Here is a 20159-nt window from a genome sequence, read left to right on the forward strand (position 1 = left end):
GTGTAGATACCTCTTTGAGATAGTGATTTCATTTCCTTTGGATATATACCCAGAAGTGGAATGGCTAGATCATATGGTAGTTCTATTTTTCATTTCTTGAGGAAGCTTCATACTGTTTAACATAGTAGCTGGACCAATTTACATTCCCACCAACAGTGTAGAAGAATTCCCTCTTCTCTTTTGATAATAATCATTCTAGGGGCTTCCCTGGTGGCGCAGTGGTTGGGAGGCTGTCTGCTAATGCGGGGGACACGGTTCGAGCCCTGTTCTGGGAGGATCCCATATGCCGTGGAGCGACTGGGCCCATGAGTCACGGCTGCTGAGCCTGCGCCTCTGGAGCCTGTGCTCCGCAACGGGAGAGGCCACGATAGTCAGAGGCCCGCGCACCACGATGAAGAGTGGTCCCCACTTGCCACAACTAGAGAAAGCCCTCACACAGAAACGAAGACCCAACACAGCAAAAATAAATAAATAAATTACTAAACTCCTACCCCCAACATCTTACAAAAAAAAAAATCATTCTAACTGTTGTAAGATGGTATCTCCTTGTGGTTTTGATTTACATTTCCTTGATGATTAGTGAAGTTGAGCATCTTTTCATGTGCCTGTTGGCATTTGTATATCTTCTTTGGAAAAACATCTATTCAAGTCCTTTGCCCATTTTTTAATCTTTTTTTTTCTTTTTGGTATTGAGTTGTATGAGTTCCTGATATATTTTAGATATTAATATCTTATCAAATAGATGGTTTGCATGTAATTTCTCCTATTCTGTAGACTGCCTTTTCGTTTTGCTGATAGTTTCTTTTGCTGTTCAGAAACTTTTTAGTTGGTGTAGTGCCACTTGTTTATTTTTGCTTTTGCTGCTTGAGCTTTGGGTGTCACATCCAAAAAATCATTGCCAAGACCAATATCAAGAAGATTTTTCCCTGTTTCCTTTAGTAGTTTTATAGTTTTGGTTCTTTTATTATTTAATACACTTCATGTTATTTTTTGTGAATGGTGTGAGTTAGGGGTCCAATTTCATTCTTTTGTGCACGAATATCCAATTTTTCCAGCATCACTTGTTGAAGAGATTGTCCTTTCCTCATTGAATATTTTTGGCTTCTTTGTCAAATATTAGTTGACTGCATAAGTGTGAGCTTCTTCTACACTTTCAATTCTATTCCATTGATCTATGTGTCTGTTTTTATGCCAATACTATACTTTTTGATTATTGTAGCCTTGTAATATAGTTTAAAATCAAGAATTGTGAAACCTCTAGCTCTGTTCTTCTTTCTCAGGATCCCTTTGGCTATCTAGGGACTTATATGAATTTTAGGACTGATTTTTTTTCTATGTCTATGAAAAATATAATTATTTTGATTGCCTTGAATCCATAGGTGGTTTGAGGTAGTATGGATATTTCAACAATGTTAATTCTTCTGATTTATGAATATGGGATATATTTCAATTTATTTGTGTCTTCTTCAGTTTCTTTCATCAAAGTGTCATAGTTTTCAATGTACAGATCTTTTACCTCCTTGGTTAAATTTATTCCTAAGTATTTTATTCATTTTGATGCTACCGTAAATGGGATTATTGTAGTTCTTTTTCAGATAGTTCATTGTTAGTATATAGAAATGCAACTGGTTTTTGTATGTTGATTTTATATCCTGTAACTTTACTGAATTTGTTTCTTAGTTCTAACAACTCTTTGGTGGAGTCTTTAGGATTTTCTATATATAAGATCATATCATCTGCAAATGGAGACAGTTTTACTTCTTCCATTCGGATTCGGATGCTTTCTATTTCGTTTTCTTCCCTAATTGCTCTGGCTAGGACTTCCGGTACTGTGTTGAAGAGGAGTGGGCAGCTTGTCCTGTTCCTGATCTTAGCAGGAAAGCTTTCATGCTTTCACTGTTAAATATTCAATAAGATGTTAGCTGTGGGCTTGTCATATGTGGCATTTATTATGTTGGGGTATGTTTTTTCCATACCCAATTTGTTGAGAGTTTTTATCATGAAAGAATATTCAATCAGATGTTTTTTCTGCGTCTGTTGAGATAATCATAGGATTTTTTTAATCTTTAATTTCATTAGTGTGGTATATCACGTTGATGGATTTGTATATGTTGAACTCTCCTTACATTCTGGGAGTAAATTCCACTTGACCATTGTATATGATCCTTTTAATGTGCTGAATTTATTTTGCTGGTGTTTTATTGAGAATTTTCGTGTCTATGTTAATCAGTAATATTGGCCTGCAGTTTTCTTTTCTTACAGAGTCCTTACATGGCTTTATTATTAGGGTAATTCTGGCCTTAGGGAGTGTTCCTTCCTCTTCAGTTTTTTGGAAGAGTTTGAGAAGAACTGGTATTAATTCTTCTCTAAGTGTTTGGTAGAATTCACCAGTGAAACCATCTGGTCCAGAACTTTTCATTGTTGGGAGGTTTTGATTACCGTTTCAATCTCCTTATTCATTATTGCTCTGATCAAGATTTTTATTTCCTCATGATTCCATCTTGGTATAAACTTTTTTATATGCATACTTTCTTTTTGCTCACCCATATTTAGTCAGTTTTTCATTAGCAATTATTGAGTCAATATTTCTGTGTATTATATCTAATACTAAATATAGATTTTTAAAAATTATTAAAATAGCTAGAGTTTTTCTTCAGTTTATCTTATAAACATAATTTTTCCTTTTTACATAAATATCCTTAAAATGTTGATTGTAACCATAACTTGCTATTTAGAAAGTTATTTCTGCTTTTAAATATTTTAATGGAAAACTTCTGGCATTCTCTCTTTTGTCTTCCTCTGGAAAAGCTTCTGTTTGTAATGCTATATAATTATTCTTAAAGTGACATTAACTTTTATAAGAGTATCAAAAATAATTTATGTTCCTGAAATAGAAGAAGGATGTCAGAGGAAAGAATGAAGGCTTAGGTTGTAGAAAATGGTTCTCTTTAAAGGTAACACCTTTAAGAAGAATATGTTGATTGGTAAATTTATGAACCACATGATGAGTGCATCATTTGTAGAATGATTTTTGTTCTTTTTCCTTAAATGATCAAAATCTAGTGTCTTGGATCATATTACTATTTTCATTAGTTTTCCTAGATTATTCATATAGCATTATTAGTTGTTTTAGTCTTATTCTCAGTTATAATGGAAAAAACTGAAGTAGCCGTTTTCTTTCTCAATACATGTAGTTTAAAAGGTAGTTGGAGGGACTTCCCTGATGGCGCAGTGGTTAAGAATCCACCTGCCAATGCAGGGGACACGGGTTCGGGCCCTGGTCTGGGAAGATCACACATGCTGCGCAGCAGCTAAGCCTGTGCGTCACAACTACTGAGCCTGCACTCTGGAACCCGTGAGCCACAGCTACTGAAGCCTGCGCACCTAGAGCCCATGCTCTGCAACAAGAGAAGCCACCGCAATGAGAAGCCTGTGCACCACAATGAAGGGTAGCCCCCGCTCGCACACAGCAATGAAGAGAGAGAAAGCCCGCACACAGCAACGAAGACCCAATGTAACCGAAAATTAATTAATTTTTAAAATTAAAAAAAGGAAAAAATGGTAGTTGGAGAATTTGCGGGCACAAGAGTTTAGACCGTTACTATAAATGGCATATTGTGCTCTAGGTGGGAAAGAAGGAAATAGGAAATGTAGTGTTTTACTGTAACTATATTTATGATTAATCACTTTTTGACCGTTTATAATTTTATTTATTTATTTAGGGCTGTGCTGGGTCTTTGTTGCTGCGCGCGGGCTTTCTCTAGTTGCGGCGAGTGGGCCTACCCTTCGTTATGGTGCACGGGCTTCTTATTGCGGCGCGCGGGCTCAGTAATTGTGGCATCTGTGCTCAGTAGTTGTCGCTCGCGGACTCCAGAGCGCAGGCTCAGCAGTTGTGGTACACTGGCTTAGTTGCTCCGCGGCATGTGGGATCTTCCTGGACCAGGGATCAAACCTACGTCCCCTGCGTTGGCAAGCGGATTCTTAACCATTGCACCACCAGGGAAATCTATCATTTTTTGGCAGTTGAGATGTCAACTGTTTGTCTTGGGGATTTGAAACAAATCTTCTCACTAGTCTGTTCTGGAGCACTTTTCTGAAGAAACTTCTTACCATGTCTGCTTTATTACAGAGTCCTAAAATTTCTAGGGAAGACTGTTCAATTTACGTTTTGGTAATAAATAGCACAAAGAATAAACTTTCTATAATGCCTATCTGCAGGAGTATATTTTTCTCATCGGATGTTTACAAAACCATTGCCATGTGCCAGGTCCTGTGCTAGTCACTAAGGATATAAAGATGAAACAACCTCAGCCCTTATCCCAGATAATACTTTTAGCCTAGTGGAGAAACAGATACATTTTTAAAATTACAGTACAGTATAATTAGTGCAGTAATAGAGATACTAAGAGCTAACTCTTACTAGCTAGAAAAGTGGAAGAAGGACGTTCTAGGCAGAAAGAAGAACGTAAGCAACGGTATAGAGCCATGACAGGCCTTCATGAAATGGTAAGATGTTTGATGAAGCTTGAGCATTCAGAAGTAGTCAGAATGTTATCAGGAAATTGATTGTTTTCTTTTCAAAATTAAACATTAAATATTTATGCTAGTTTTATAAAGGAAACCATTTTAAAAATACCAAAGACTGACAGTCATTGACCAATGGAGTGCTTGTTGACTAATGTACTACGCTTGCTAGAATTACACATAAAGTATGTGCTTGCTACATGATATCATTTGAGGACAGTTCATAAGAATCCTGATTCAAAACAATCTTCTCCATTTTCCTTTTATGGCGTTTAAATGCTACCACTAAATAGTTACCTCTGTCTTTGAATTGAGTTATCCTTTAATGAACGCAGATGTCTGAGGCAAGATAACTATTAACTGTTATCCACCATTGTCGCAAAGTTCTCTTGTGTAAAATATCATTTTGCTGTTTTTGGCCCCGCGCTGCGCAACATGTGGGATCTTAGTTCCCCAACCAGGGATCAAATGCGTGGGCCCACTGCAGTGGAAGCACTCAGTCTTAACCATGGACTACCAGGGAAGTTCCTCTTTGAGCACTTTAGAGATTAATATTCTTATAAAATATGGTTATTCCAACAATTAAGTATGCAACTTACAAATGGTGGCAGGATAAATTATCCTCTTTTCTGTGCTCTGTGGCATTTTTTACAGGTCTCTATTCTGTTGTGTGTTAACTGTTTTTTTACCAACCTGCCATCTTCACTGAGCTGTGAGCTCCTACAAACCTGCCTCAATTTTTTTTATATCTATCCCTAGAGTTTAGCATATCTCAGCAGCTAGGTAAAGGTTTAACAGTAGAGGCAGGGAAGAAAGTGGAGAAGAAAGTTTTAATTAAAAGAGTTCGTTCTGCCAAGGCACTTGCTTCCTGTTTGTTCCTTGCTTTAATTCTCCAGTTATTCACTCTATATTATCCTTTCCCTTTGTTTGCTATTCCACTCCTAAAGCCTCTTTTGTTTTCTGCTTCTTAAATTTAAACATTAAAGTAGATTTAAAAACCTGGTCATTCAGAACAGGCACAGACTAGGAATCTGGACCATTTGGGGTTGATGTGATTACCCTTGACCCAGAGAACCAATTGTGTTGTTCAACAGGAAGGAAATGTGCTATACCTTTTTACAAAGTTTTGCTTGAGTTGGTCTTCTGTGGATTGTTACTTGGGCTATAGATATACAGTTTTAAATTTGAATTCTTTGTGGTCATAAGTATTTGTTAAATGACTTCTTGTATTTAAAGATTACCAGATTGCTAAACTCTACTTATAAGTATGTAAAGTGTATTTAATTCATGTCACGTACAAGGGAATAAGCCCATGTTCATAACCACTAAAATATACCCATGCATACTTGCCCAGTTCAGTTACATTTCTTAGTTATTTTTTACTTAGAAGATTTCCATTTATAATATATTTGGAAATAATATACCGAATTTGTAACAAATATTAAACATTGCTTCTCAATGGTAGTTACAAAACTAAACTATATAAAGCTTTAGGTAATCTGGGAGGGTAGGGATTTTGTTTTTCTTCATTATTGTATTCCTGATACCTTGTGCATAGTAGCTACTCAACAAATAACAACCGAATGAATGAGAAATCTCCTTTTTCATGACTTGTATTAAGCCATAACCATTGTTAAGTTTTCTCCATTGTGGATTGACAGAATTATAGTAAATTGTTTAAGGCTTTTGGAAATATAGGCTGTCTTGAAAACCATGGCCTTCAGTTCCTCAATTTGCCCATTTGAAAGCTGAGACGTAGTGTTCTATTTGTGTAACATACCGTTATTATTCAGAGAAGGGGAGGATTCTGGAGAAAAGTTTTGGGTGTTGTTTTTTCAAAACGGGAAACAAATACGTTCATTAATGTTTGATGCTATGAATTTTAGAACTTTAACCCCTAAAGAAAAGTTAAGATCAGGAAGTAATTTTTCAGAATGTTTTACTATTTAAATAATCAACAGGATGTGTATGTACCATTATAGTGAAATCAGCAGTAATTATCACTGGAATGTTTGTTTTTCATATTGTTTTCTCCACGGTTATTGTGTAGCTTTGGATGGACGTTGGCTACCAAAGACTAGGAAACAATTCAAGGTTATTTAGAAAGCTGATTATGACTAGTAGTTCAAAGAAAATGAATTTCTAAATAACTCTGTGAACACAGAAACAAGTGTTGCTATTTAGGAATAAAAACATTGATGTAATTTCTTAAAATATTTGAGATTGTTAATTATCTAAAGCTGAAGAAAGCATGTTATATTTAAAAATACAAAGTTTAAGCAATCCTTCAGTTAGTCACAGGTAAATTTTATTCTATATTACATTAAATAATTTTCTGGATAATGAGAAACTTACCCTTTAAGCACTAGAATATTATCCCAACTCATTTCTAATACATGAGACATAAATCCTCTATTAGTAAATATAGTCCAATATTTCACCCCTTGATATCACAAATTGATTGTTTTTACTGATATAAGTAGGTTAGAGTCCCTTAAAAGTGCATGCCTTCCTTCTTCACAGTTTATCTACTACTACATGATGCCAGCTATGACTTTTATTTTCTGATGGATTATCTTTTGTGTGAGGGATTACAGAGGGTTCACATGGGAGTGGAAAGGGAAAAGTTCTTCCCTAGAGTCTTCAGGAAAAAAGCTTGGACTCCTTACTATGGTATACAAATTCTTCATGAACCTACCCTTGGCAAAACTACTTGTAGGTCTCTCTGAGTGCCTTTTCCTTCCTCAGTCCTCTGTTTCTTTGCATATGGTCTTCTGTCAACTTTGAAAGCCTTGATGCTCTTGTCTCCCTAACTCTAACTTCCGCTTATCCTTCAAAATACAACTCGAGTGTCAGCTCCTTTAGGTGGGCCCAGTGTGATCATAAAGGTCCTTAAAAGATGGAAGAGGGAAGCAAAAGAGTCAGTGTCAGAGTGGTGTACTCTGACATCACACAAGGGACAAAGACTCAACCGGCCTTACCAGCTTTGACGATAGAAGGGAGCCATGAGCTCAGGAATGTGGGCAGGTGCTGGAAGCTGGAAAAGCCAAGAGTAGGGCTTCTGACCTCCTGAACTTTAAGATAATATATTCATGTTGTTTTAAGCCATTAAGTTTGTGGTAATTTATTATAATAGCCATTGGAAATTAATACAACTGCAGACTTTTTTAATATAAATTTTTATTTTTAAAGGCTTTGACTCACGAGAAGTTGCTAAAATGGTACAGAGAATTCTCAAGAATACATCACCTACCTTCCCCCAACAATAATGTCTTATGTAATCATAGTACATTATAACAACCAGGGAATTGATATTGGCACAATACTATTAATTCAGGGAAGGAGTGACACTTCTGAGTAGACCTTCTTATGTAGTTTTGACTTCTCAAAACTTATTTAGGTCTCACGTCTTCAGAAAATAATATTAGATCAATCATGATGGGAAGAAATAAAAAAAAATTAAAACTGAAAACATACAGAAACAAACTCCACTCTCTTTCAAATGAATAACATAACCATACTGAAGAGGAAAAACTAATCAAAGTAACTTATAAACACAGTATTTGACTATATAACCTCAGTTTTGGAGAGAATTGCAAATAAATTATTAACTCCTTTTTAGTTGGTGTAATTTTTTTGAGTTAGAATGGCTGAAAAAATCATGCAGTTTATATATAAGATTTAGCAAATGAATAAATGTGTTTATGTTATTAGAATCCAGGGTTCTCAGTGGAAGAAGGGACATGCAAATATGTATTGGAGTCAGTGGGGAGACCCTATGAGAATAGATTGGAATTGAAAGTAATGATATGGACTCAGGATTTCTCAAATATATGTATATGTGTGTGTGTCTGTTTGTCTTTATGCATGTATATGCGTTCATGTATCTGCTGTATCTGCAGAAGTAGCCCAGAAACAAAGATACCCTAGAAGAAATGATCTAACATTTACCCTAAACCCCAGTATCCTTGATCTTTAATGCCATTCCTCACAAAAAGGAACCAGCCTCCTTGGAGAAGTGGCTGACTTCAGAGCAGGGACAGAGTAGGTAAAATATGAGCCTGGATTATTTTGTCAAGCCAGAAAGTAAGAAGAAAAAAAATTGAGTTCATGTCACAGGGACACAGGAACTAGGTTTAAAGGGGTGCCCACTGTCTAAATCTAGGACTTAATTGGCACAAAAATAATTAAGGGCAGTAATGACTTATAGAATGTTGGAATAAAAGAACAGAAATCCAAAAAAAAAAATCTATGAGTCCATACTGATAATGGATATATAAATAAGCAGGTTAGTGGGGGAATAAATGAGGGTTCTGCTTATTGCAGAATGTTGAGTGCTGACTGGTGAATGTGGAGGAAGTGCTGGATTTGGAAAAGCATTTTATGATCATCATAGTAAAGACTGAGTCAGATAGTAATTATCAATAGATGCTAAATCTAGGCAGAAATTTTGGTGAGGAACAAGATATTTGCATGGTCTAAAGTGTCTGAACACAGATTGCTTATTAGTTACAAGGAAAAATACGAAGTATACATTAGAGAAGTTAGATAGCAATAAACAAAAGTTTAGGTGAACAAAATTGACATCACCAAGGATAATGATTCTGGTTATGGCAGTATGAAGAGTTAATCCTCTCCCTAAAGAATCAGTGTGAAACTAGACAGAAATTGTTGTGTAGTTATTGTACAACTATTTCAGTGCTCTGGAAATTGACCAAAAGCAAACAACAAACTCAGAAGCATTTATTCATGCTAGACTTTTGGATAAGAATAGTAGGAACCTGCAACATTCTTACCTGGGGTGGCTCCCATCTTTCCCACATGTCAGTACTATCAGTGAAAACGATAGTTTTGCCAGGGCAGGGCTGGTCATAAAACCAGCAACTTTGCTGCCAAAAGCGGGGAAAGCTTAAGCCCACAACATCATTGTCAGGAAAAATAATATTGAATCCAGAAGGAAATGAAAGGGAAAAAACTCTAACTCTGCTTGTCTAAGTTATAATCCTATTTGAGGCTAGTGGCAGACCTGCTAGAAATTTAACAGGAAAATCCTGGTAATGAGAGAGTCATAGGAGGCCTAGATGAGACTCAGGACCAAGATGGCAACATAGGAGGCTCCTGAATTTCACTCTTTCACAGAGAGCTACACATGGAGCAATTCCCTGTGAGAGAAATCCAGAAACTAGTTAAATTACTCCTGTACCTTGGGCTCCTAAGAAAATACCCACATTGAAATGGGTAGGAATGATGGAGATACACTCCTGCCATAAACCCCACTCCTTGCACAGCACCAAATAATGGAGAGGGAACCCCCAACGCCCAGCTTCTCCCTGAAGAGCAAAGGGTTGGGGCCACACATCTTGAACATCAACTTTTAAGGCTCCCACCTGAGGAATGGTTCCCTCAAACTCCTAGCTCTGAAAGCCAACAGAGTTTGTGTTCACAAGTCCCATAAGACTATAGAACACAAAGAAGCAGTTCTTAATGGGTGTGTGAGCACTTACTGTGGTTATCCCTCCAGGCTCAGTGCGGAGGGAGCAGGCAAAAATACCCTTCTCCCAGTGTTTCCCTAAAAGGTGTTTGACTGCATACTTTACAGGGTACAGCTTCTAATTAACACAGAGCTAGGTGCTGACTGCTGTCCTCACCAGAGCCTAAAAGAAAAAAGACTCACTTCAGCTTTCATGATATATATATACTGAAGGTGAAGCTATATAAAAATATATCTCATGCAAGTAAAAGCCAAAGAAAAGCACAGGTAGCTACATTGATATCAGACAGAATAGACTTTAAGCCAAAAACTGTAATAAGAGACAAAGTCATTATATAATGATAAAATAGTCAGTTCATCAAGAGGTTATAACAACTGTAAATATTTATGCACCCAACATCAGAGTACTTAAATATATAAAGCAAATATTAACAGATCTGAAGGGAAAAGTTGACAGCAATACAATAATAGTAGAAGACTTCAGTACCCCACATTCAACAATGGATAAATCATCCAAACAGAAAATCAATAAGGCAAATAGTAAGGACTTAAACAACATGTTATAGCAGATGGACCTAACAGACATATACAAAACCTTCCATCCAACAGCAACAAAATATACATACACATTCTTCTCAAGCACACATTGAACATTCTCCAGGATGAATTATATATTAGGCTACAAAACAAGTCTTAATAAATTTATGAAGATTAAAATCATATCAAGTGTGTTTTTCAACCAGGATGGTGTGAAACTAGAAATCAGTGTCAAGAAGAAAACTTGTAAATTCACAAATGTATAGAGATGAAACAACATGCTCCTGAACAACCAGTGGGTCAGTGAAAACATCAAAAATATCATGAGACAAACGAAAATGGAAAAGCAAACACCAAAACTTACGGGATGCAGCAAACACAGATCTAAGAGGGAAGTTTACGGTGATAAATATCTACATTAAGAAAAAAGAAAGATCTCAAATATCCTAACTTTACATTCCAGGGAATTAGAAAAAGAACAAATGAAGCCTGACGTTAGTAGAAGGAAGGAAATAACAAAGATCAGAGCAAAAAATAAATGAAATAGAGAATAAAAAGACAGTAGAGGGCTTCCCTCGTGGCGCAGTGGTTGAGGGTCCGCCTGCCAATGCAGGAGACACGGGTTCGTGCCCTGGTCCGGGAAGATCCCACATGCCGCAGAGCGGCTGGGCCCGTGAGCCATGGCCGCTGAGCCTGCGCGTCCAGAGCCTGTGCTCCGCAATGGGAGAGGCCACAGCAGTGAGAGGCCCACGTAGCACCAAAAAAAAAAAAAAAAGACAGTAGAAAAGATCAATGAAGCTAACAGCTGTTTCTTAAAAAAAGATAAGTAGAATTGACAAACCTTTAGCTAGACTTAGAAAAAAAAGAGAAAATACTCAAATAAGTAAAATCAGGTATGAAAGAGGGGACATGACAACTGGTACCACAGAAACACTAGGGATCATAAGTGAGTACTGTGAAAATACCAACAGTTAGGTAAACTAGAAGAATGAATAAATTCCTAGAAACATACAACCTACCAAAACGAAATAATAAATAGAAAATCTGAACAGAACAATTACTAAGGAGATTGAATCAGTAATCAAAAACATTCCCAAAAGAAAAGTCCAGGACCACATGGCTTCACTGGTGAATCCAACCAAAAATTTAAAGAATTAATACCTGTCCATTAAAAACTCTTCCAAAAAATGGAAGTGGGAACACTTCCAAACTCATTTTAAAAGGCCAGCATTACTACCCTGATACCAAAGCCAGACTTGGACACTACAAGAAAAGGAAACTAGAAGCCAACATCCCTGATGAACTTAGATGAAAAAATCCTCAACAAAATATTGGCAAACCAAATTCAACAACATGTTAAAGGATCATAGACCATGATTGAGTAGGATTTACTCCTAGGATGCAAGATAGTTTAGTGAGCAAATGAATAAATCGTTCTCTTTGAAATGGTTAATTTTATGTTATGTGAATTTTATCTCAGTAAAAGAAAAATTTAAGGTTGTGGAAATGCTCCATATTGAATGAGAATAAAGAAACATGACAGCTAAATGGAATATTGAGCTTAGAATGAATCCTGATGGTAGGGGAAAAGCTCCAAAGAATAACACTGAGTCAGTGGACAAAATTGGAATACAAATGTAAGATTAGACTTCAAGTATTGCAACATGTTTAATTTACTGAGGATGATAACCATACTGTGGTTAGGAAGACATTATCTTTATTCTTACAAAAAACACACTGAAGTATTTAGGGGTAAATGTCGTGATGTGTACATTCACATGCCTCAGAAAAATGTGTGTGTGTTTGTAGAAGAGAGTCAGGGCATGCTAGTACATAAGTACAAATGTTAAAGCAAATGGAGCAAAATTTTAACATTAGGTGAATCATTGTGAAGGGTAGATGGGTGCTCTGTGCACTATTCTTACAACTTTTCTGTAAGCTTTAAATTATTCCCCCCCCCGCAAAAAAAATGTTTAACATATCTATGATCCAGTTTAACAACTGTAGCATCATAGATAACGTTGAAACTTCCTGCGTATGCCTTCTCATCCCAGAGTTATATACTATCCCAAATTTGGTATTTTTTAGTCCCAGATATATCTTTATATTTTGACTGTATGTTTGTATATACCGGAACAATATATAGTAGCATTTTGTATGGTTTTAAACAATATATAAATGCTGTCATTCTATAGCATCACTTTATACCTTACTTTCCTCACTCGATATTATATTTGGGAGAGTTATTCATGTTGATATATGTAGCACTAGCTCTCTTATTTTCACTGCTGTAAAGGTATCCCAGAAGTCTTAGTGATGTTTTAATCTATCTTAAATTCACAAGTATAAATGTTACAGACCTACCCCCAAAAGCCGTATCACTTGAAAATTGTATTTAAATTTCTTTAATAATTATTTCATTTTATAAATTTGGTGTTTTTTAAAAAAAATCTTTATTGGAGTATAATTGCTTTTCATTTTATAAATTTTGAATAATAAAACTTTAGTTTTTTGTTTCAGTCAACATTTGCCATCTTCAATCAGAGGAAGTTTAATTTATAGTATGATTTTACTATAATTTATTCTTCATTCTTACATTTAGGATGTGCCCACTTTTTTCATTGTTTAAATACTTCTACAACGTACCTTTTTGTACCTTATCTTCTTGGGTACATGTGAGAGAGTTTCTGTGATAAATAACTAATAATGGAATTACTAAAATTACTATAATAACTAGATGGTAGGGTATATGCATCTTAAGTTTCTTTATATTCCTCACAGCAGTATGTATGATAGTTCCTTTCCCTGCCATCCTCATAAAAACTTAGAATTGTCAGGCTTTGATTTTGGATATTGTAGTAGGTTTAATATCATACCTCATGAATTTATTAGGTTGAACTTTTCTGATTATTAGAAGTTTTGGAGCTTCTTTTCATGTTTATCATTTTGATTTCCTCTTTTCTAAATTGTAAATTCATATTATTCTCTTACGTTGCTTTTTTCTTGTTGATTTTAGTGGGGATTTTTAAAGTTGTCAGCAATGTGCTATTTCCAAGAAGTAGAGAAAGGTTGATGTAAAAAGGTGGAAAAAAGATATACCAGGAAAATTTCAATAACAAAACTGGTATGGTTATGTTAACATCAGACAAATGGACTTTAAAAGGGAAAAATGTTATTAGAACAATGCCAAGGATCTAAAACAGAAATTTAAGTACAGACCTTGGAGATTAAGTTGAAAAGAAGGTAATAGTGTATTTCCAAACAACTAATATATTCAATGAGTGTTACACTGATTAGACAAACAAAACTGAAAGTTTGGGAAAGAAATACCCTTAGGCTCTATGGAATTTATAGTTTAACCAAATATTTTTCTTCAGAGATTTTTAAAATATTGGCTTTTTCATTCCATGTCATTCTAAGTCTTCGTTGGCAGCACATGTAAAATTAAATGCATTTGGTAATCATTTGCTCTTTGTGTTTTCAGGAATTCAGAATGTCCTCAGCCTCTTCTGTGCAGTCCTCACAGAAAATAAGGTTCTCTTCCATTCTGCAAGTTTCCAGAGACTTAGTGATGCTTGTAGAGCCCTGGAATCATTAATGTTTCCTCTTAAATATAGGTGAGAGTTTTTATTTGGTATCTTTATTTATTCCCAAATCATGCATTACTTATCGATGATCAGTCAAAACATCATAGCACGACAGTTTTGAATGACAAGGGCATATGTTACAAAGTTACATTGTTGTAGGAGTCATGATTCTGATAGGAATTAGCCTGGAATTTGGAACTTTTCCAAGTTGTCTATTATTGAGTGGTGATTTATTTCATGAAAAAATAATTAATTTGAATAGTATTGTCAGCAACATTTAATTCCCTTTGAATATAGTAGGAGGTAAAAATCTTAAGATAGTACTGTCTGACTATTTACTGTTAAGGAATTATTATTAATTTGAGGGGTTATAGTGTATTATGGTTTTATTTTTTAAAGAGCCCTTATCTTTTTCAGATATATACTAAAGTATGTATAAATGATATGTCTGGGATTTGCTCCAAACAATATGGTAGAGAAGAGAACAAAAATGGGTAGAAATATGTATGTGGCCATGCATTGGTGATTGTCAAAACTGAATTAGATACATGGGGCTTTATTTTCCTTTTTTCTCTATTTTCGGGGGGGAGAGGGAAGTTAATTTTTCATAATAAAAAGTAAAAAATAAAACAACCTAAACAAGTGATGACTTAGAGTGCTGTAAGTAGAATATTTTATTTTAATACTCTTTTTTATCAATTTGATAATCACAATATCTAGGAAACTTAAGTTTATACAAACTAGAAAAAATTTAGACAGTCTACAGATTTTATTAAAAAATTTTTTTAACCTATGAGCTTTTCTTAACTCCTGGATAATAGAGCATTCTAAACCTTTGCTTTTGTACCTTGCCATTCTTATTAAATACAAAAATCAAGTATAGAAAATGGAATTTGAATGATTGTTTTATATAGACAAATAAACCATCACCAATATTGAGGGAGCGGACCGATCAGGGAGTCAGTATTACCACCTGATGTCAGATTGCTGTGTACGGAAAAATTATTTCAAGCAAGTTTGAACAACCTAAAGAGACTGCTTGCCTAGGGGTAAGGGATAAGGAAGCTGCCCTTGTTTACTTTATATCTTGTTATATTGGATCATATCTTTCACATGAAGATTTTTTTAAAAATTTTTTCCCCAAGAATTTAATATTAACAACCCGGCGAATATTATTGATAATTTCTAAACATAGGTAATCTAAAATTCACACAGCATAAAAATGAAAGAAAGGTATGTTATATTACCGAAGAACAAATATATCTCATGTATGTTTTTATTATTTCCAGTTATCCTTATATTCCTATTCTCCCGGCTCAGCTACTGGAAGTTCTGAGTTCCCCAACGCCTTTCATTATTGGAGTACATTCTGTCTTTAAAACTGATGTTCATGAGCTTGTAAGTATTCATCTTTATTTTTATTTTATTTTATTTTTTAACATCTTTATTGGAGTATAATTGCATTACAGTGGTGTGTTAGTTTCTGCTTTATAGCAAAGTGAATCAGCTATACATATACATATATCCCCATGTCTCCTCCCTCTTGCGTCTCCCTCCCACCCTCCCTATCCCACCCCTCTAGGTTGTCAAAAAGCACCGAGGTGATCTCCCTGTGCTATGCAGCTGCTTCCAACTAGCTGTGTATTTTACGTTTGGTAGTATATATATGCCCATATTCTCTCACTTTGTCCCAGCTTACGCTTCCCCCTCCCCACATCCTCACAACCATTCTCTACGTCTGCATCTTTATTTCTGTCCTGGCCCTAGGTTCTTCAGAACCATTATTTATTTATTTATTTTTTAGATTCCATATATATGTGTTAGCATACGGCATTTGTTTTTCTCTTTCTGACTTACTTCATTCTGTATGACAGACTCTAGACCCATTCACCTCACTACCAATAACTCAATTTCGTTTCTTTTTATGGCTGAGTAGTATTCCATTGTATATATGTGCCACATCTGCTTTATGCATTCATCTATCATTGGACACTTAGGTTGCTTCCATGTCCTGGCTATTTTAAATAGAGCTGCAATGAACACTGTGGTACATGACTCTTTTTGAATTATGGTTTTCTCAGAGTATATGCCCAGGAGTGGGATTGCTGGGTCATATGGTAGTTCTGTTTTTAGTTTTATAAGGAACCTCCATACTGTTCTCCATAGTGGCTGTATCAATTTGCATTCCCACCAGCAGTGCAAGAGGGTTCCCTTTTCTTCACACCCTCTCCACAATATACTGTTTGTAGATTTTTTGATGATGGCCATTCTGACTGGTGTGAGGTCATACCTCATTGTAGTTTTGATTTGCATTTCTCTAATGATTAGTGATGTTGAGCATTCTTTCATGTGTTTGTTGGCAATCTGTATATTTTCTTTGGGGAAATGTCTGTTTACGTCTTCTGCCCAGTTTAGGATTGGGTTGCTTGTTTTTTTGATATTGAGCTGCTTGTAAATTTTGGAGATTAATCCTTTGTCAGTTGCTTCATTTGCAAATATTTTCTCCCATTCTGAGGGTTGTCTTTTCGTCTTGTTTATGGTTTCCTTTGCTGTGCAAAAGCTTTTAAGTTTCATTAGGTCCCATTTGTTTTTATTTCCATTTCTCTAGGAGGTGTGTCAAAAAGGATCTTGCTGTGATTTATGTCATAGAGTGTTCTCCTTATAGTTTCCTCTAAGAGTTTGATAGTGTCTGGTCTTACGTTTAGGTCTTTAATCCATTTTGAGTTTATTTTTGTGTATGGTATTAGGGAGTGTTCTTATCTCATACTTTTACATGTACCTGTCCAGTTTTCCCAGCACCACTTATTGAAGAGGCTGTCTTTTCTGCATTGTATATCTTGCCTCCTTTATCAAAGATAAAGTGACCATATGTGCCTGGGTTTATCTCTGGGCTTTCTATCCTGTTCCATTGATCTATATTTCTGGTTTTGTGCCAGCACCATACTATCTTGATTACTGTAGCTTTGTAGTGTAGTCTGAAGTCAGGGAGTCTGATTCCTCCAGCTCTGTTTTTCTTCCTCAAGATTGCTTTGGGTATTTGGGGTCTTTTGTGTTTGTATACAAATTGTGAAATTTTTTATTCTAGCTCTGTGAAAAATGCCATTGGTTGTTAGACAGGGATTGCATTGAATCTGTAGATTGCTTTGAGTAGTATAGTCATTTTCACAATGTTGATGCTTCCAATCCAAGAACATGATATATCTCTCCATCTGTTGCTGTCATCTTAATTTCTTTCATCAGTGTCTTATAGTTTTCTGCATACAGGTCTTTTGTCTCCTTAGGTAGGTTTATTCCTAGGTATTTTATTCTTTTTGTTGCAATGGTAAATGGGAGTGTTTCCTTAATTTCTCTTTCAGATTTTTCATCATTAGTGTATAGGAATGCCAGAGATTTCTGTGCATTAATTTTGTATCCTGCTACTTTACCAAATTCATTGATTAGCTCTAGTAGTTTTCTGGTGGCTTCTTTAGGATTCTCTATGTATAGTATCATGTCATCTGCAAACAGTGAGAGCTTTACTTTTTCTTTTCCAATTTGGATTCCTTTTATTTCTTTTACTTCTCTGATTGCTGTGGCTAAAACTTCCAAAACTACGTTGAATAGTAGTGGTGAGAGTGGACAACCTTGTTTTGTTCCTGATCTTAGAGGAAGTGGTTTCAGTTTTTCACCATTGAGAATGATGTTGGCTGTGGATTTGTCATATATGGCCTTTATTATGTTGAGGTTAAGTTCCCTCTGTGCCTACTTTCTGGTGGGATTTTATCATAAAATGAGTGTTGAATTTTGTCAGAAGCTTTTTCTGCATCTATTGAGATGATCATATGGTTTTTCTCCTTCAATTTGTTAATTTGGTTTATCACATTGATTGATTTGCGTATATTGAAGAATCCTTGCATTCCTGGGATAAACCCCACTTGATGATCGTGTATGATCCTTTTAACGTGCTTTTGGATTCTGTTTGCTAGTATTTTGTTGAGGATTTTTCCATCTATGTTCATCAGTGATATTGGCCTGTCGTTTTCTTTCTTTGTGACATCTTTGTCTGGTTGTGGTATCAGGGTGACGGTGGCCCTATAGAATGAGTTTGGGAGTATTCCTGCCTCTGCTATATTTTGGAAGAGTTTGAGAAGGATAGGTGTTAACTCTTCTCTAAATGTTTGATAGAATTCGCCTGTGAAGCCATCTGGTCCTGGGCTTCTGTTTGTTGGAAAATTTTTAATCACAGTTTCAATTTCAGTGCTTGTGATTGGTCTGTTTATGTTTTCTATTTCTTCCTGGTTGAGCTTCGAAAGATTGTGCATTTCTAAGAATTTGTCCATTTCTTCCAGGTTGTCCATTTTATTGGCATATAATTGCTTATAGTAATCTCTCATGATCCTCTGTATTTCTGCAGTGTCAGTTGTTACTTCTCCTTTTTCATTTCTAGTTCTGTTGATTTGAGTCTTCCTTTTTTCTTGATGAGTCTGGCTAGTGGTTTATCAATTTTGTTTATCTTCTCAAAGAAACAGCTTTTAGTTATATTGATCTTTGCTCTTGTTTTCTTCACTTCTTTTTCATTTATTTCTGATCTGATCTGTATGATTTCTTTCCTTCTGCTAACTTTGGGTTTTGTTTGTTCTTCTTTCTGTAATTGCTTTAGGTGTAAAGTTAGGTTGTTTATTTGAAATTTTTTTGTTTCTTGAGGTAGGATTGTATTGCTATAAACTCCCTTCTTAGATCTGCTTTTGCTTCATCACATAGGTTTTCGGTCGTCGTGTTTTCATTGTCATTTGTTTCTAGATATTTTTTGATTTCCTCTTTGATTTCTTCAGTGATCTCTTGGTTATTTAGTAGTGTATTGTTTAGCCTCCATGTGTATGGTTTTTTTACAGTTTTTTCCCTGTAATTGATATCTTGTCTCATAGCGTTGTTGTCAGAAATGATATTTGATACAATTTCAGTTTTCTTAAATTTACCAAGGTTTGATTTGTGACCCAATATATGATCTATCCTGGAGAATGTTCCGTGAGCACTTGAGAAGAAAGTGTATTCTGTTGTTTCTGGATGGAATGTCCTATAAATATCGTTAAGTCCATCTTGTTTAATGTATCATTTAAAGCTTGTGTTTCTTTATTTATTTTCATTTTGGATAATCTGTCCTTTGGTGAAAGTGGGGTGTTAAAGTCCCTTACTGTGATTGTGTTACTGTCAATTTCCCCTTTTATGGCTGTTAACATTTGCCTTATGTATTGAGGTGCTCCTATTTTGGGTGCATAAATATTTACAATTGTAGTATCTTCTTCTTAGTTTGATCCCTTGATCATTATGTAGTGTCCTTCTCTGCCTCTTGTAATAGTCTTTATTTTAAAGTCTATTTTGTCTGATATGAGAATTGCTATTCCAGCTTTCTTTTGATTTCCATTTGCTTGGAATATCTTTTTCCATCCCCTCACTTTCAGTCTGTATGTGTCCCTAGGTCTGAAATGGGTCTCTTGTAGACAGCATATATATGGGTCTTGTTTTTGTATCCATTCAGCCAATCTGTGTCTCTTGGTTGGAGCTTTTAATCCATTCACATTTAAGGTAATTATCGATATGTATGTTCCTATTACCATTTTCTTAATTGTTTTGGGTTTGTTATTGTAGGTCTTTTCTTTCTCTTGTGTTTCCTGCCTTGAGAAGTTCCTTTAGCATTTGGTGTAAAGCTGGTTTGGTGGTGCTGAATTCTCTTAGCTTTTGCTTGTCTGTAAAGGTTTGAATTTCTCTGTCAAATCTGAATGAGATCCTTGCTGGGTAGAGTAATCTTGGTTGTAGGTTTTTCCCTTTCATCACTTTAAATATGTCCTGCCACTCCCTTCTGGCTTGCAGAGTTTCTCCTGAAAGATCAGCTGTTAAACCTTATGGGGATTCCCTTGTATGTTATTTGTTATTTTTCCATTGCTGCTTTTAATATTTTTTCTTTACATCTAACTTTTGATAGTTTGATTAATATGTGTCTTGGCGTGTTTCTCCTTGGATTTATCCTGTATAGCATTCTCTAT

At 35.4% G+C, this 20159-nt stretch overlaps 1 protein-coding gene across 2 annotated transcripts in view; it reads left to right on the forward strand.

The window, feature by feature from the left end:
- SBF2 (SET binding factor 2) overlaps positions 1–20159 on the forward strand; it is a 457881-nt gene that overhangs the window by 239553 nt on the left and 198169 nt on the right. For both annotated transcript variants that reach the window (XM_060159685.1, XM_060159686.1), the window contains exons 7-8: positions 14037–14169; positions 15429–15537. In XM_060159685.1, the coding sequence (XP_060015668.1) occupies positions 14037–14169; positions 15429–15537 (242 nt within the window). The remainder of the gene's footprint in view (positions 1–14036; positions 14170–15428; positions 15538–20159) is intronic.

Source organism: Lagenorhynchus albirostris, chromosome 9 (genome assembly GCF_949774975.1).
Source record: "Lagenorhynchus albirostris chromosome 9, mLagAlb1.1, whole genome shotgun sequence".
Lineage (NCBI taxonomy): Eukaryota > Metazoa > Chordata > Mammalia > Artiodactyla > Delphinidae > Lagenorhynchus > Lagenorhynchus albirostris.